This window comes from Passer domesticus, unplaced genomic scaffold, assembly GCF_036417665.1.
Source record: "Passer domesticus isolate bPasDom1 unplaced genomic scaffold, bPasDom1.hap1 HAP1_SCAFFOLD_362, whole genome shotgun sequence".
In the NCBI taxonomy this organism is placed as follows: Eukaryota; Metazoa; Chordata; class Aves; order Passeriformes; family Passeridae; genus Passer; species Passer domesticus.
In genome coordinates, this window is record NW_026990141.1 from 2792 (window position 1) to 22308 (window position 19517).

The 19517-nt window shown below is 39.9% G+C and overlaps 1 protein-coding gene across 1 annotated transcript; it reads right to left on the reverse strand.

The window, feature by feature from the left end:
* Nucleotides 1-2173: 2173 nt before the first annotated feature.
* Nucleotides 2174-19086, reverse strand: LOC135292438 (tonsoku-like protein; the record flags this gene model as incomplete). Its single annotated transcript, XM_064406637.1, has 6 exons — nt 18882-19086; nt 15177-15241; nt 12328-12420; nt 10214-10286; nt 4819-4982; nt 2174-2285 (listed from the first exon to the last, which is right to left on the reverse strand). Coding segments are annotated over exons 1-6 (712 nt in total), but the record flags the coding sequence as incomplete, so codon positions are not given.
* Between the last annotated feature and the right edge of the window lie 431 nt (nt 19087-19517).

Sequence of the window (19517 nt, forward strand, 5' to 3'; positions counted from 1 at the left end):
AAGAAAAAAAACTGAAAAAAATTCCCAAAAAATGGCAAAAAAATTTGAAAAAAAATCCCCTAAAATTCCCAATAAATTCCCAAAACATTCCCAAAAAATTTCCATTTAATTCCACAAAACCCCCCCTAAAATTCCCAACAAATTCCCAACAAATTCCCCAAAAATCCCCTAAAATTCCCAAAACATTCCCAATAAATTCTGAATAAATTCCCAATAAATTGCGAATAAATTCAGAATAAATTCCCAATAAATTCCCAATAAATTCAGAATAAATTCAGAATCAATTCCCAATAAATTCCCAATAAATCCAGAATAATTTCTGAATAAATTCCCAATAAATTCTGAATAAATTCCCAATAAATTCCCAATAAATTCTGAATAAATTCTAAAAATTCCCAATAAATTCCCAATAAATCCAGAATAATTTCTGAATAAATTCCGAATAAATTCAGAATAAATTCAGAATAAATTCCGAATAAATTCCCAATAAATTCAGAATAAATTCCCAATAAATTCTGAATAAATTCTGAAAAATTCCCAATAAATTCTGAATAAATTCTGAATAAATTCCCAATAAATTCCCAATAAATTCCCAATAAATTCCCAATAATTTCTGAATAAATTCCCAATAAATTCAGAATAAATTCCCAATAAATTCAGAATAAATTCCCAATAAATTCCGAATAAATTCAGAATAAATTTCCAATAATTTCTGAATAAATTCCGAATAAATTCTGAATAAATTCCCAATAAATTCAGAATAAATTCCCAATAAATTCAGAATAAATTCCCAATAAATTCCCAAAACATTCCCAATAAATTCTCAATAAATTCCCAATAAATTCTAAATAAATTCCGAACATATTCTGAATAAATTCCCAATAAATTCTTAAAAAATTCCCAATAAATTCCCAATAAATTCAGAATAAATTCAATATAAATTCCCAATACATTCCCAATAAATTCCCAATAAATTCTGAATAAATTCAGAAGAAATTCCCAATAAATTCGAATAAATTCTGAAAAATTCCCAATAAATTCCCAATAAATTCCCAATAAATTCAGAAGAAATTCTGAATAAATTCAGAATAAATTCCCCATAAATTCCCAATAAATTCAGAAGAAATTCCCAACAAATTCAGAATAAATTCTGAATAAATTCCCCAAACATTCCCAATAAATTCAGAATAAATTCCGAATAAATTCCCAATAAATTCTGAATAAATTCCCAATAAATTCCCAATAAATTCAGGAGAAATTCCCAATAAATTCAGAATAAATTCCCAATAAATTCCCAATAAATTCTGAATAAATTCCCAGTAAATTCCCAATAAATTCCCAATAAATTAAGAATAAATTCCCAATAAATTAAGAATAAATTCCCAATAAATTCTGAATAAATTCCCAAAACATTCCCAATAAATTCTGAATAAATTCCGAATAAATTCCCAATAAATTCCCAATAAATTCAGAATAAATTCCCAATAAATTCAGGAGAAATTCTGAAAAATTCCCAATAAATTCTGAATAAATTCCCAATAAATTCACAATAAATTCTGAAAAATTCCCAATAAATTCTGAATAAATTCCCAATAAATTCTGAATAAATTCCCAATAAATTCCCAATAAATTCCCAATAATTTCTGAATAAATTCCGAATAAATTCTGAATAAATCCAAAATAAATTCAGAATAAATTCCCAATAAATTCCCAATAATTTCTGAATAAATTCCGAATAAATTCTGAATAAATTCAGAATAAATTCCCAATAAATTCTGAATAAATTCCCAATAAATTCAGAATAAATTCTGAATACATTCCCAATAAATTCTTAAAAAATTCCCAATAAATTCCCAATAAATTCAGAATAAATTCCCAATAAATTCAGAATACGTTCCCAATAAATTCCCGATAAATTCCCAATAAATTCCAAATAAATTCAGAATAAATTCCCAATAAATTCTCAATAAATTCCCAATAAATTCCCAATAAACTCTGAATAAATTCCCAATAAATTCCAAATAAATTCTGAATAAATTCCGAATAAATTCCCAATAAATTCAGAATAAATTCCCAATAAATTCCCAATAAATTCCCAATAAATTCCCAATAAATTCCCAGTAAATTCCCACGGAATCTGGAATAAATTCCCCAATCTAATCCCGATTCCCACCTCTCTCCTGGAGCATGCGGAGCGTCTCGCGGGCGCTGGCCCACGTCTCCGCGTCCAGCTCGGGGCCGAACGTCTGCAGCCACTCCTGCAGCGTCTGCAGCGGCGTCTGGCCCTGCAGGGGCACAAAACGCCACAGCAAATGCAACACAGCAGCAGCAAAAATGAAACAAAATTCAGTTTTTAAAGGGGAAAAGGTTCGTTGGAAAATGGGAAAAAAATCCTAAAAAAATCAGATTAAAATCCTAAAAAAATCACATTAAAATCCTAAACAATCGGATTAAAAATCCAGAAAATTCAGGATGAAATGCAAAATATACTTAGGAAAAAATAGAAAAAATTAATTTTTTTTTAAAGGGGGAAAATTCGTTGAAAAATGGGAAAAAAATCCTAAAAAAAAATCACATTAAAATCCTAAAAAATCAGATTAAAAATCGCAAAAATTCAGGATAAAATGCAAAAAATCATTAGGAAAACTTTTAAAAAATTTATTTTTTTAAAGGGGAAAACATTTGTTGAGAAATGAGGAAAAAATCCTAAATAAATCAGATTAAAATCCTAAAAAAATCAGGAAAAAAATTTTAAAAAATCTGATTAAAAATCCATAAAATTCAGAATAAATTGTAAAAAATAATTAGGAAAAAATACAAAAATTAATTTTTTAAAGGGTAAAAGAATCGTTGAAAAATGGGGAAAAATCATGGAAAAATTCCTAAAAGAAATCATATTAAAATCCTAAAAAAATAAAATTAAAATCCTAAAAAAAATCAGATTAAAAATCGCAAAAATTCAGGATAAAATGCAAAAAATCATTAGGAAAAATTTTAAAAAATTTATTTTTTTAAAGGGGAAAACATTTGTTGAGAAATGAGGAAAAAATACTAAAAAAATCAGATTCAAATCCTAAAAAAATCAGATTAAAATCCTAAAAAATCAGATTAAAATCGCAAAAATCAGATTTAAAATCCAGAAAATCCAGGATAAAATGAAAAAAAAAAAATTAGAAAAAATATCCCAAAAAATCATAAAAAATGCTGAAAAATTTAAAAAAAAAAAAAAAACGAAAAAAATCCGAAAAAATTTCCAAAATTAGAAAAAAAACAGAAAAAAATCAGAACAAAATCAGAAAAAATACCTAAAAAATTAGAAAAAAAATCCCAAAATTTAGGAAAAAATCAGGAAAAAAAAATCAGGGAAAAATCAGAAAAAAAAAAACCCAAAAATTCAGAAAAAATCAGGAAAAAAAATCAAAAAAAGTCTGAAAAAATCAGAAAAAAAAATCTGAAAAAAATTCCCCAAAATTAATATAGAAATTAGAAAAAATAATCAGAAAAAAGTAGAAAAAAAATCAGAAAAACTACCTAAAAATTAGGAAAAAAACCCAGAAAAAAATCAGAAAAAAATGAGAAAAAATTAGGAAAAAAATCCCCATAAAATCGGAAAAAAATCGGAAAAAAATACCCAAAAAATCCCCCAAAATTCCAATAAAATCCCCATAAAATCCTTAAAATCTGAGCACATTTTTGGAACGTTTCTCACCCACCTTGGCGTTGGTGGCGCTGCTGCTGCCGCGCTGCGGAGGAGCAGCTTCGCCTCCTGGGGACCCCAAAGTGAGGCAGAAATCCCCCAAAAATCCCCCCAAAAATGGATAAAAATCCTGAAAAAATGTCCTAAATGAATGCCCAAAATTATCAGTAAATGGCAAAAAAAAAAAGAAAAAAAATCATTAAATCTGAAAAAAATCAGGAAAAATATGCTAAAGAATCAGAAAAAAATCAGGAAAAAAAATCCTAAAAAATCAGAAAAAATTTAGAAAAAACTAAAAAAAAATCTGAAAAAAAATCCCCTGAAATTAATATAGAAATTAGAAAAAATAATCAGAAAAAAATAGAAAGAAATCAGAAAAAAATAGCCAAAAAAATTAGAAAAAATCAGAAAAAAATCAGGAAAAAATGCTAAATAATCAGAAAAAAAATAGAAAAAAAAAAATCTGAAAAAATCCCCCATATTAATAAAAAAATTAGAAAAAAAAACTAAAAAAAAAATCTGAAAAAATCCCCCATATTAATAAAAAATTAGAAAAAAAATAGGAAAAAAATAGAAAAAAAAACAGAAAAAATACCCAAAAAAATAGGAAAAAATCAGAAAAAAATCAGGAAAAAAAATCAGAAAAAAATAGAAAAAAAGTCACAAAAAATTCAGAAAAAAATTCAGAAAAAAATCCCAAAAAAATAGAAAAAAATCAGAAAAAAAATCAGGAAAAAATCAGAAAAAATTAGAAAAAAGTCCCAAAAAAATCAGAAAAATTCAGAAAAAAATCAGAAAAAAAAATCCCAAAAAATTAGAAAAAAATCAGAAAAAATCAGAAAAAATTAGAAAAAAGTCCCAAAAAATCAGAAAAATTCAGAAAAAAAAACAAATCCCAAAAAATCAGAAAAAAATTAGAAAAAATGTCCTCAAAAATCAGAAAAAATTCATAAAAAATTAGGACAAAAAATCCCAAAAAATCTGAAAAAATCAGAAAAAAAAACTAAAAAAATCTCAAAAAAAAATCCAAAAAAAATCCCAAAAAACCAGAAATAAATCCCCATAAATCCCCATAAATTCCCCCCCATCCCAGTGAATTTTGGGCTGATTTTTGGGCTCACCTTGGCGTTGGTGACACTGGTGCTGGCCCCGCTGCGCAGGAGCAGCTGCGCCACCGCGAACCGGCCCGAGGCCAGCGCGTCGTGCAGCGGCGTCAGCCCCTCGCAGCCCGCGCCCCCCGGGTCGTCCAGGGCCGCGCCCCGCGACAGCAGCAGCCGCACGATCTCTGCGGGGGGACGTGACAATCCTAATCCTGATCCTGATCCTAAACCTGGTCCTGATCCTAATCCTAATCCCAATCCTGATCCTAAACCTGGTCCTGATCCTGATCCTAATCCTGATCCTAAACCTGGTCCTGATCCCAATGCTATTCCTAATCCCAACCCAAAGACAGCAGCAGCCGCACGATCTCTGTGGGGGGAATGGCAATCCTAATCCTAATCCTAATCCTGATCCTAAACCTGGTCCTGATCCTAATCCTGATCCTAAACCTGGTCCTGATCCCAATGCTATTCCCAATCCCGACCCCGAGACAGGAGCAGACGCACGATCTCTGCAGGGGGAATGATAATCCTAATCCTAATCCTGATCCTAAACCTGGTCCTGATCCCAATGCTATTCCTAATCCCGACCCCGAGACAGGAGCAGACGCACGATCTCTGCGGAGGGAATGATGATCCTAATCCTAATCCTGATCCTAAACCTGATCCTGATCCTAATCCTGATCCTAAACCTGGTCCTGATCCCAATGCTATTCCTAATCCCGACCCCGAGACAGCAGCAGCCGCACGATCTCTGCGGGGGGACGTGACAATCCTAATCCTAATCCCAATCCTAATCCTAATCCTGATCCTAAACCTGGTCCTGATCCTAATCCTGATCCTAAACCTGATCCTGATCCTAATCCTAATCCTAAACCTGGTCCTGATCCTGATCCCGATCCTATTCCCAATCCCAACCCCAAGACAGGAGCAGACACACGATCTCTGAGGGGGAAATGATAATCCTAATCCTAAACCTGATCCTAAACCTGGTCCTGGTCCTGATCCCAATGCTATTCCCAATCCCGACCCCGAGACAGGAGCAGACGCATGATCTCTGCAGGGGGAATGATGATCCTAATCCTGATCCTGATCCTAAACCTGATCCTGATCCTGATCCCAATCCTATTCCCAATCCTGACCCCGGGACAGGAGCAGACACACGATCTCTGAGGGGGGAATGATGATCCTAATCCTAATCCTGATCCTAAACCTGGTCCTGATCCCAATCCTATTCCCAATCCCGACCCCGCGACAGCAGCAGCCGCACGATCTCTGGGGGGGGAATGGCAATCCTAATCCTAATCCTGATCCTGATCCTAAACCTGATCCTGATCCTAATCCTGATCCTGATCCCAATCCTGATCCTAAACCTGATCCTGATCCTAATCCTGATCCTAAACCTGGTCCTGATCCCAATGCTATTCCCAATCCCGACCCCGAGACAGCAGCAGCCACACGATCTCTGCGGGGGAATGATAATGATAATCCTAATCCTAATCCTGATCCTAAACCTGGTCCTGATCCTAATCCTGATCCTAAACCTGGTCCTGATCCTGATCCCAATGCTATTCCCAATCCCAACCCCGAGACAGGAGCAGACACACGATCTCTGCAGGGGGAATGATGATCCTAATTCTAATCCTGATCCTAAACCTGGTCCTGATCCTAATCCTGATCCTAAACCTGATCCTGATCCTAATCCTAATCCTAAACCTGGTCCTGATCCTGATCCCAATCCTATTCCCAATCCCAACCCCAAGACAGGAGCAGACACACGATCTCTGAGGGGGAAATGATAATCCTAATCCTAAACCTGATCCTGATCCTAATCCTAATCCCAATCCTGATCCTAAACCTGGTCCTGATCCCAATGCTATTCCCAATCCCGACCCCGCAACAGGAGCAGACACACGATCTCTGCGGGGGAAATGATGATCCTAATCCTAATCCTAATCCTGATCCTAAACCTGATCCTGATCCTAATCCTGATCCTAAACCTGATCCTGATCCTATTCCCAATCCCAACCCCGAGACAGCAGCAGCCGCACGATCTCTGAGGGGGAATGATGATCCTAATCCTGATCCTAAACCTGATCCTGATCCCAATCCTATTCCCAATCCCGACCCCGAGACAGGAGCAGATGCACGATCTCCGCAGGGGAAATGATGATCCTGATCCTAATCCTGATCCTAAACCTGATCCTGATCCCAATGCTATTCCCAATCCCAACCCCGGGACAGCAGCAGCCGCACGATCTCTGAGGGGTGACATCATGGTCCTGATCCTGATCCTAATCCTGATCCTATCCCAATCCTATTCCTGATCCCAATGCTATTCCCAATCCCAACCCCGAGACAGGAGCAGACGCACGATCTCTGCGGGGGAAATGGCAATCCTAATCCTAATCCTGATCCTAAACCTGGTCCTGATCCTAATCCTGATCCTAAACCTGATCCTGATCCTAATTCTGATCCTAAACCTGGTCCTGATCCTAATTCTGATCCTAAACCTGGTCCTGATCCCAATGCTATTCCCAATCCCGACCCCGAGACAGGAGCAGACGCACGATCTCTGCGGGGGGAATGATAATCCTCATCCTAATCCTGATCCTAAACCTGGTCCTGATCCTAATCCTGATCCTAAACCTGGTCCTGATCCCAATGCTATTCCCAATCCCGACCCGAGACAGCAGCAGCCGCACGATCTCTGAGGAGGAATGACAATCCTAATCCTAGTCCTGATCCTAAACCTGGTCCTGATCCTGATCCTGATCCTAAACCTGGTCCTGATCCTGATCCCAATCCTACTCCCAATCCTGATCCCAGTCCAGATCCCAATCCTGATCCTGATCCCAATCCTGGTCCCAATCTTAATCCTTATCCTGATCCCAGTCCTGATTCCAATCCTGATTCCAGTCCGGATCCCAATCCCATTCACGATCCTGATCCCAATCCCAATCCTGATCCCAATCCTGATCCCGATCCCAATCCCAATCCTATTCCCAATCCCGACCCCGCTCCAGCAGCAGCCGCACGATCTATGGGAATGGGGAGAAATCCTGATCCCAATCCTGATCTTACTCCTCATCCCTGATCCTGATCCCATTGCTGATCCCGATCCCAATCCTGATCTTATTCCTCATCCCTGATCCTGATCCCATTGCTGATCCCAATCCCAATCCTAATCCTAATCCCGATCCCAATCCTGAACCTGCATCAGCCACACAATCTCTGGGGATGGGGAAAATTCCCAGTCCCAGTCCTGATCCTGATCCCATTGCTGATCCCAATCCTAATCCCGATCCCAATCCTGAACCTGCATCAGCCACACAATCTCTGGGGATGGGGAAAATTCCCAGTCCCAATCCCAATCCCAGATCCCGTTCCTGATCCTGATCCCACCCCTGATTCTATTGATGATCCCTGATCCCAATCCCATTCCCAATCCCAGTCTGAATCCCGATCCCATTCCCAATCTTGTTCCCCATCCCAATCCCAATCTTGATCCCAATCCTAATTTTGATCCCATCGCTGGTCCCATTGCTGATCCCATTCCCATTGGCCATCCCAATCCCATTCCTGATCCCAGTCCTGGTCCCATTGCTGATCCCTGCTCCCAATCCCAATCCCGATCCCATTCCTGACCCCAATCCCAATGCTGTTCCTATTGCTGATCCCTGATCCCGACTGCAATCCCAATCCCAATCCCATTCCCATTGATGATCCCAATCCCAATCGCAATCTTGTTCCCAATCCTGTTCCCATTCCTGATCCCAATCCCATTCTCGATCCCATTGATGATCCCAATCCCAATCCCGTTCCCATTGATAAACCCGATCCCGTTCCCATTCCTGATCCCGACCCCGTTCCCAATCCCATTCCCATTGATGATCCCAGTCCCAATCCCGATTCCAATCCCAATCCCGTTCCCATTGATGATCCCAATCCTGTTCCCATTCCTGATCCCAATCACATTCTCGATCCCACTCCTGATCCCAATTCCATTGATGATCCCAATCCCAATCCCGTTCCCATTGATGATCCCGATCCCATTGATAATCCCGATCCCGTTCCCATTCCTGATCCCAATCCCATTCCCAATCCCGTTCCCAATCCCATTCCCATTGATGATCCCAATCCTGTTCCCATTCCCAATCCCATTCCCAATCCCGTTCCCATTGATGATCCCGATCCCATTGATAATCCCGATCCCGTTCCCATTCCTGATCCCAATCCCATTCCCAATCCCGTTCGCAGTCCCGTTCCCACTGATGATCCCATTCCTGACCCCATTCCCAATCCTGTTCCCATTGATGATCCCAGTCCCAATCCCGATCCCAATCCCAATCCCGTTCCCACTGATGATCCCTGATCCCAATCCCATTCCCGATCCCATTCCCATTGACGATCCCCAATCCCAATCCTGTTCCCATTCCTGATCCCAATCCCATTGATGATTCCGATCCCGTTCCCAATCCCGTTCCCATTGATATTTCCGATCCCAATCTCGTTCCCATTGATGATCCCAATTCTATTCCCGATCCCAATCCCATTCCCATTGATGAACCCAGTCCCATTCCCATTGATGATCCCATTCCTGATCCCACTCCTGATCCCAATCCCGTTCCCATTGATGATCCCAATCCCGATCTCATTCCTGATCCCAGTCCCATTGATGATCCCAATCCCGGTTCCAATCCCAATCCCGTTCCCATTCATGATCCCAATCCCGTTCCCACTGATGATCCCAATCCTGTTCCCATTACCTGATCCCATTCCCGATCCCGTTCCCACTGATGATCCCAATGCTGTTCCCATTCCTGATCCCAATCCCATTCTCGATCCCATTGATGATTCCAATCCCGTTCCCATTGATGATCCCAATCCTGTTCCCATTACCTGATCCCAATCCCATTCTCGATCCCACTCCTGATCCCAATCCCATTGATGATCCCAATCCCAATCCCATTCCCATTGATAATCCCGATCCCGTTCCCATTCCTGATCCCGACCCCATTCCCAATCCCGTTCCCAATCCTGTTCCCACTGATGATCCCATTCCCAATCCCGTTCCCATTGATGATCCCAATCCTGTTCCTATTCCTGATCCCAATCCCATTCTCGATCCCATTGATGATCCCAATCCCAATCCCGTTCCCATTGATGATCCCTGATCCCAATCCCAATCCTGATTCCAATCCCGATCCCGTTCCCATTGATGATCCCGATCCCATTCCCATTGATGATCCCTGATCCCAATCCCAATCCTGATTCCAATCCCAATCCCGTTCCCATTCCCAATCCCATTCCCAATCCCGTTCCCATTGATGATCCTGATCCCGATCCCCCAAATCCCCCCAATCCCCCAAATCCCCCAAATCCCAAATCCCCCGTTATTTTTGGGGTGCCTCACCCAGGTGCCCGTGGTTGGCGGCCTCGTGCAGGGGCGTCCAGCCGCAGTAATCGCGCGGGTTCACCGGGTGGCCCTGAAACCCAAAATTTGGGGGAATTCGGGGATTTGGGGACATTTTGAGAGAATCTGGGGATTTTTAGGGACAACTCTGCGGGAATTCGGGGATTTTTGGGGGGAATTTGGGGGATTTTTGAAGGAATTTTTAGGGAGAATTTGGGGATTTTTGGAGGAATTTTGGATTTTTTTGAGGAAGTCTTGGAGGGAAGTTTGGGGCAATTTTGGGATTTTTTGGGGGAATGTTGGGAAATTTTGGGGGAATGTGGGAAATTTTGGGGGGAATTTTGGGGATTTTTGAAGGAATTTTTGGGGGGGAATTGAAGATTTTCGGGGGGAATTTTAGAAAATTTTGAGGGAATTTTTGGGAGGAATTTTAGGATTTTTGTGTGAATTTCTGGGGGGATTTTGGGAATATTTTGAGGGATTTTGGGAAAATGTTGTCAATTTTTAGGGGGGATTTCTGGGGGGGAATTTTGGGGTGAATTTTGGAAAATTTTAGGTGAAATTTTGGGGATTATTGGGGGATTTTTGGGGGAATTTTGGGATTTTTGGGGGGAATTTGGGAATTTTTGGGGGAAATTTGAGAATTTTGTCAATTTTTGGGAGTAATTTTGGGATTTTTTGAGGAATTTTTGGGGGAAAATTTCTGGGGAAATTTGGGGGCAATTTTTGGGGCAATTTTGGGAGGAATTTGGGGATTTTTGGGATTTTTTTGGAGGGCAATTTGTGAACTTTAAGGAGATTTTGGGGGGAATTTTGGGGAAAATTTGGGGATTTTTTGGGGGAATTTTGGGATTTTTGGGAGGGAATTTTAGGGGATTTTTGGGGGGAATTTTTGGGAGGGAACTTGGGATTTTTGGGACAGAATTTTGGGAATTTTTGGAGGGAATTTTTGGGGCAATTTTTGGGATTTTTTGGAGGAATTTTTGGGGGGGGAATTTTGGGGATTTTTGGAGGGAATTTTTGGGAGGGAACATGGGATTTTAGGGACAGAATTTTGGGAATTTTTGGGGGGATTTGGGGGATTTTTTGGAGAATTTTTGGGGGGAATTTCTGGGGGGAATTTCTGGGAGGAACTTGGGATTTTTGGGACAGGATTTTGGGGAGTTTTTGGAGGGAATTTTAGGAACTTTTAAGGGAATTTTTGGGGGAATTTTGGGGATTTTTGGGAGGAATTTTTGGGGGAATTTTGGGGATTTTTCAGAGGGAATTTTTGGGAGGGAACTTGGGATTTTTGGGACAGAATTTTGGGGATTTTTGGGGCAATTTTTGGGATTTTTTGGAAGCAATTTTAGGAATTTTTAAGGGAATTTTTCGGGGAATTTTGGGGATTTTTGGAGGGAATTTTTGGGGGAATTTTGGGGATTTTTTGCGGAAATTCTGGGATTTTTTTGGAGGGCAATTTGTGAACTTTAAGGAGATTTTGGGGGGAATTTTGGGGAAAATTTGGGCATTTTTTGGGGCAGAATTTTGGGAATTTTTGGTAGGGAAGTTTGGGGATTTTTAAGGGATTTTTTGGAGGAATTTTTTGGGGGGGAATTTTGGGGATTTTTGGGGGGAATTTTTGGGAGGGAACTTGGGATTTTTGGGACAGAATTTTGGGGATTTTTTGGGCCATTTTGGGGATTTTTTGGAGGGAATTTTAGGGATTTTTAAGGGAATTTTTGGGGGAATTTTGGAGGGAATTTTTGGGGGAATTTTGGGGATTTTTCAGAGGGAATTTTTGGGAGGGAACTAGGGATTTTTGGGACAGAATTTTGGGGATTTTTTGGGCCATTTTGGGGATTTTTTGGAGGGAATTTTAGGGATTTTTAAGGGAATTTTTGGGGGAATTTTGGAGGGAATTTTTGGGGGAATTTTGGGGATTTTTCAGAGGGAATTTTTGGGAGGGAACTAGGGATTTTTGGGACAGAATTTTGGGGATTTTTTGGGCCATTTTGGGGATTTTTTGGAGGGAATTTTGGGGATTTTTAAGGGAATTTTTGGGGGAATTTTAGGGTAAATTTTAGGGATTTTTGGGGTGAATTTTGGGGATTTTTGGGGAATTTTGGCCTCACCTGGTCCAGGTAGAGCCGGACCCTTTTGGGGTCTCCCTCGATGCAGGCGCGGTGCAGGGGGGTCTCGCCCCGCTCGTTCCGACGGTTCCACTGCTGAAATTTGGGAATTTTGGGGATTTTTTGGGAATTTTCCCAAGTGGAAATTTGGGAATTCCCACCTGGGAGAGGCTCCCAAAAAATTCCAGGGGTTTTGGGGGGATTCTGATGCATTTTAGCCCCAAAATTTGGGATTTTGGGGAATTTTTTTGAATTTTCCTCCATTTTTTAAAAATTTTTCCCTGATTTTTTTGGGAATTTTGCTCCAATTTTGCAAATTTCTCCAGGATTTTTTTTGTATTTCTCCTAATTTTTTTGGATATAATCCAAAATTTTTGGGGTTTTTCCCCCATTTTTTAAAATTTCCCAATTATTTTTTAATTTATTCCAGGTTTTTGGTGATTTCTTCAATTTCTTTTTCAATTTTTCCCCCAATTTTGGGGATTTTACTCCAATTATTAAGGATTTTTCCCAATTTTTCAGGCTCTAACCCAAATTTTGAGGTGTTTTACACAAAATTTTGGGATATTTCCCCATTTTTTGTGATCTTCCCCCATTTTTTAAGATTTTTACCCCCTTTTTTTCAATTTCTCCTGAATTTTATGATTTTACTCCAATTTTTAGGGATTTTTCCCCAATTTTTGAGGCTCTAACCCAAATTTTGAGGTGTTTTACCCAAAATTTTGGGCTCTTTCCCCAACTTTTAAGAATTTTACCCCAATTTTTAAGAATTTTAGCCCAATTTTTAAGAATTTTCCCCTGAATTTTGTGATTTAACTCCAATTTTTAGGGATTTCCCCCAATTTTTCAGGCTCTAACCCAAATTTTGAGGTGTGATACCCAAATTTTGAGGTTTTTTACCCCAAATTTTGGGATCTTCCAATTTTTAAGACTTTTACCCCAATTTTTTTCAATTGTTTCCCTGAATGTTGTGATTTTACTCCAATTTTGGGGTATTTTTCCCCAATTTTTGAGGCTCTAACCCAAATTTTGCGGTGTGATACCCAAATTTTGAGGTGTTTTACGCAAAATTTGGGGATCTTTCCCCCATTTTTGGGATCTTCCCCCAATTTTTAACAATTTTACCCCAATTATTTTCAATTTTTCCCTGAATTTTGTGATTTTACTCCAATTTTGGGGTATTTTTCCCCAAATTTTGAAGCTCTAACTCAAATTTTTGGGGATTTTACCCAATTTTTTGGGATATTCCCCCATTTTTTAAGGATTTTACCCCCCCTTTTTTTTTTCCCTGAATTTTTGGGATTTTACTCCAATTTTTAGGGATTTTTCAGTATCTAAACCAAATTTTTGAGATTTTTCCCCCATTTTTTGGGGGTTTTAAGTGGAATTTGGGAGGAATTTGTGTTTTTTGAGGGGAATAAAGGAGATTTTTGGGGGAATTTTGGGGAATTTTTGGGGTTTTAAGGAGAATTTGGGGCAATTTGGGAGGAATTTGTGTTTTTTGAGGGAATAAAGGAGATTTTTGGGGGAATTTTGGGAAATTTTGGTGTTTTAAGCAGAATTTGTGATGAATTTGGGGTTTTTAGGGGAATAAAGGAGATTTTTGGGGGAATTTTGGGGAATTTTTGGGGTTTTAAGGAGAATTTGGGGCAATTTGGGAGGAATTTGTGTTTTTTGAGGGAATAAAGGAGATTTTTGGGGGAATTTTGGGAAATTTTGGTGTTTTAAGGGGAATTTGTGATGAATTTGGGGTTTTTAGGGGAATAAAGGAGATTTTTGGGGGAATTTTGGGAAATTTTGGAGTTTTAAGGGGAATTTGGGATGAATTTGGGGTTTTTGAGGGGAATAAAGAAGATTTTGGGGGAATTTTGGGGAATTTTTGGGGTTTTAAGGAGAATTTGGGGCAATTTGGGAGGAATTTGTGTTTTTTGAGGGAATAAAGGAGATTTTTGGGGGAATTTTGGGAAATTTTGGTGTTTTAAGCAGAATTTGTGATGAATTTGGGGTTTTTAGGGGAATAAAGGAGATTTTTGGGGGAATTTTGGGGAATTTTTGGGGTTTTAAGGAGAATTTGGGGCAATTTGGGAGGAATTTGTGTTTTTTGAGGGAATAAAGGAGATTTTTGGGGGAATTTTGGGAAATTTTGGTGTTTTAAGCAGAATTTGTGATGAATTTGGGGTTTTTAGGGGAATAAAGGAGATTTTTGGGGGAATTTTGGGGAATTTTTGGGGTTTTAAGGAGAATTTGGGGCAATTTGGGAGGAATTTGTGTTTTTTGAGGGAATAAAGGAGATTTTTGGGGGAATTTTGGGAAATTTTGGTGTTTTAAGGGGAATTTGGGATGAATTTGGGGTTTCTGAGGGAATTTAAAGAGATTTTTGGGGGAATTTGGGGAAATTTTGATGTTATAAGGGGATTTTGGGGAGAATTTGGGGTTTTTGAGGGGAATAAAGGAGATTTTTGGGAGGATTTTGGGGAATTTTGGTGTTTTAAGTGGAATTTGGGATGTATTTGGGGTTTTTAGGGCAATAAAGGAGATTTTGGGGCATTTTTGGGGACTTTTTGGGGTTTTAAGGGGAATTTGGGATGAATTTGGGGTTTCTGAGGGAATAAAGGAGATTTTTGGGGGAATTTGGGATTAATTTGGGGTTTTTGAGAGGAATAAAGGAGATTTTTGGGGGAATTTTGGGGTTTTAAGGGGAATTGGGGATGAATTTGGGGTTTTTGAGAGGAATAAAGGAGATTTTTGGGGGAATTTTGGGGATTTTTTGTGTTTTAAGGGGGATTTGGGGTTTTTGAAGGAGATAAAGGAAATTTTTGGGTTATTTTTGGGAACTTTTGGGGTGCCCCCACCTTGTTGCTGCGGCGCCTCCCGGGGACACTTTTGGGGTACCCCTCGAGATCCTCGTCTTCATCCTCTGGAAAAATCCCAAAATTCCCCCAAAATTCCCTTAAGGATCCCCAAATTCCCTTAAATCTCAAAAATCCCCCCAAATCTGCCCCAAAATTCCCCAAAACCTCTCCAAAATGTCTTCTAAACTGCCTGAAATTCCCCCAAAATCCTCTCCAAACCCTTCCCAATTCAAAAAATGTCCCTAAAAATCAGAGAAAAAAAATCCTCAAATTATCAAAAAATCTGGAAAAAAAGTTAAAAAAAAAAAAACCTTCAGAAACATCTTGGAAAAAATATGTAAAAATCCAAAAATACCCCAAAAAACCCCCAAAAAGTAGGGGGAAAATCCCCACAAAAATCAGGGAAAAAAATCTACAAAAACCTGAAAAAAATCCTCAAAAATGCCCCCAAAATCTCCCTCAATCCCCTTAGAAATTCCCCTAAAATTTCTCAAATTTCCTTTAAATCCCCCCAAAATTCCCTTTAAATCCCCCAAATCCCACTTTAAACCCCAAATTCCTCCCTAAATCCTCTTTAAATCCCCCCTAAAATTCCCAAAATTCCCCCAAATTCCCCCATAACCCTTTGAGATCACCCCAAAATTCCCTTTAAATCCCCTAAATCCTCTCCAAATACCCCATAAATCCCCCCAATTCCCTTTAAATCCCCCAAATCCCACCAAAATCCCTTTAAATCTCCTAAATCCCCTCAAAATTGCCTTTAAATACCCAAAGTTCCCTTTAAATCCCCCAAATCCCCTTTAAATCCCCCCAAAATTCCCTTTAATTACTCCAAAAGTCTCATTAAATCGCCAAATCCTTCCCAAATCCCCCCAAATTCCCTTTAAATCCCCCAAATTCTCCCAAAATCCTTGAAATCCCCAAAAATTCCCTTTAAATGCCACAAAATTATCGTTAAATCCCCAAAATCTCCCCCAAATCTTCCCCAAAATCCCCCCAAAATCCCCTTTAAATACCACAAAATCCCCTTTAAATCCCCCAAAATTCTCCTCAAAATTCCCTTTAAATCCCACAAATGCCCCCAAAATTCCCTTTAAATCCCCAAATTCTTCCCCAAATCCCCCCAAAATTCCCTTTAAATCCCCCAAATCCCCCCAAAATTCCCTTTAAATCCCCAAATTCTCCCCCAAATCCTCCCCAAATCCCCAAATTCTCCCCCAAAATTCCCTTTAAATCCCCTCAAATTCCCTTTAAAACCCCAAATTCTCCCCCAAATCCCCCCAAAATTCCCTTTAAATCCCCAAATCCTCCCCCAAATTTCCCTTTAAATCCTTCAGATCCTCCCCAAATCCCCCCCCAAATTTCCCTTTAAATCCTTCAGATCCTCCCCAAATCCCCCCAAAATCCTCTTTAATTCCCCGAAATCCCCCCAAAATCCCCTTTAAATCCCCCAAATCCCCCCAAAATCCCCTTTAAATCCCCCAAATCCCCCCAAAAATCCCTTTAAATCCCCCAAATTCTCCCCCAAATCCCCTTTAAATCGCCCAAATTCTCCCCAAATCCTCCCCAAATTCCCTTTAAATCCCACAAATGCCCCCAAAATTCCCTTTAAATCCCCAAATTCTCCCCCAAATCCCCCCAAAATCCCCTTTAAATCCCCAAATCCCCCCAAAATCCCCTTTAAATCCCCCAAATCCCCCCAAAATTCCCTTTAAATCCTCAAATTCTCCCCCAAAATTCCCTTTAAATCCTTCAGATCCTCCCCAAATCCCCCCAAAATCCTCTTTAATTCCCCGAAATCCCCCCAAAATCCCCTTTAAATCCCCCAAATCCCCCCAAAATCCCCTTTAAATTCCCCAAATCCTGCCCAAAATCCCCTTTAAATTCCCCAAATCCCCCCAAAATTCCCTTTAAATCCCCCAATTCTCCCCCAAAATCCCCTTAAAACCCCCCAAATTCTCCCCAAAATCCCCTTTAAATCCCCCAAATCGTCCCCAAAATCCCCTTTAAATCCCCAAATTCTCCCCCAAATCCCCTTTAAATCCCACAAATCCCCCCAAAATCCCCTTTAAATCCCCCAAATTCCCCTTTAAATCCTCCCCAAAATCCCCTTTAAATCCCCAAATTCTCCCCCAAATTTCCCTTTAAATCCCCTCAAATTCCCTTTAAATCCCCAAATTCTGCCCCAAATCCCCCCAAAATCCCCAAATTCTCCCCCAAAATCCCATTAAATGCCACAAATTTCTCTTTAAATCCCCAAATCCTGCCCAAAATCCCCTTTAATTCCCTGAAATCCCCCCAAAATCCCCTTTAAATCCCCCCAAAATCCCCTTTAAATCCCCTTTAAATCCCTCCAAAATCCCCTTTAAATACCACAAAATCCCCTTTAAATCCCCCAAAATTCTCTTTAAATCCCCCAAATCCTCCCAAAATTCCCTTTAAATCCCCCAAATTCCCTTTAAATACCACGAAATTATCTTTAAATCCCAAAATCCTCCTCAAAATCCCCTTTAAATCCCACAAATGCCACCAAAATTCCCTTTAAATCCCCAAATTCTTCCCCAAATCCCCCCGAAATTCCCTTTAAATCCCCAAATTCTCCCCCAAATTTCCCTTTAAATCCCCAAATTCTCCCCCAAATTTCCCTTTAAATCCCCAAATTCTCCCCCAAATCCTCCCAAAATTCCCTTTAAATACCACAAATTTCTCTTTAAATCCCCAAATCCTCCCAAATCCTCCCCAAAATCCCCTTTAAATCCCCAAATTCTCCCCCAAATTTCCCTTTAAATCCCCTCAAATTCCCTTTAAATCCCCAAATTCTGCTCCAAATCCCCCCAAAATCCCCAAATTCTCCCCCAAAATCCCATTAAATGCCACAAATTTCTCTTTAAATCCCCAAATCCTGCCCAAAATCCCCTTTAATTCCCTGAAATCCCCCCAAAATCCCCTTTAAATCCCCCCAAAATCCCCTTTAAATCCCCCAAATCCCCCCAAAATCCCCTTTAAATACCACAAAATCCCCTTTAAATCCCCCAAAATTCTCTTTAAATCCCCCAAATCCTCCCAAAATTCCCTTTAAATCCCCCAAATTCCCTTTAAATACCACGAAATTATCTTTAAATCCCAAAATCCTCCTCAAAATCCCCTTTAAATCCCACAAATGCCACCAAAATTCCCTTTAAATCCCCAAATTCTTCCCCAAATCCCCCGAAAATTCCCTTTAAATCCCCCAAATCCCCCCGAAATTCCCTTTAAATCCCCAAATTCTCCCCCAAATTTCCCTTTAAATCCCCAAATTCTCCCCCAAATTTCCCTTTAAATCCCCAAATTCTCCCCCAAATCCTCCCAAAATTCCCTTTAAATACCACAAATTTCTCTTTAAATCCCCAAATCCTCCCAAATCCTCCCCAAAATCCCCTTTAAATCCCCAAATTCTCCCCCAAATTTCCCTTTAAATCCCCTCAAATTCCCTTTAAATCCCCAAATTCTGCCCCAAATCCCCCCAAAATCCCCAAATTCTCCCCCAAAATCCCATTAAATGCCACAAATTTCTCTTTAAATCCCCAAATCCTGCCCAAAATCCCCTTTAATTCCCTGAAATCCCCCCAAAATTCCCTTTAAATCCCCCCAAAATTCCCTTTAAATCCCCCCAAAATTCCCTTTAAATCCCCCCAATCCCCCCAAAATCCCCCAATTCCCCCTCACCGCTCTCAGACAGCTCCAGATCCGATTCCTCCTCTTCCTCCTCCTCCTCCTCCTCCTCCTCCTCCTCCTCCTCCTCCTGGTGCTGCTGCAGGTCCTGGGGGTCCCCCCCGAGCTCCCCGAGGGTCTCCAGGGCCCCCTGGGGGTCCCCGGCGCGGAGCTGCTGGGCCCGGAGCCGCCGCAGCACCCGGCGCTGCAAAGGGGACATTTTGGGGGGAAAACACAAAAATAGACCCAAAATTTGGGCTTAAAAAACCCCAAAATAGCCCTGAAAATACCGCTAAAACACCCCAAAAAGAGCCCCAGAATTAGGCCGAAAACACCCCAAAAATAGCCATAAAACACCCCAAAATTGGGCCTAAAACACCTAAAAAATCGCCCCAAAACACCCCTAAAACACCCCAAAAATAGACACAAAATAACCCTAAAACACTCCAAAAATAGACACAAAATAACCCTAAAACACCCCAAAAATAGCAATAAAACACCCCTAAAATAGCCCCAAAAATAGAGTCAAAATTAGGCCTAAACCACCCCAAAATAGCCCTGAAACAACCCAAAAATAGCCCCAAAATTACGACTAAAACACCCCAAAAATAGACACAAAATTACGACTAAAACACCCCAAAAATAGACCCA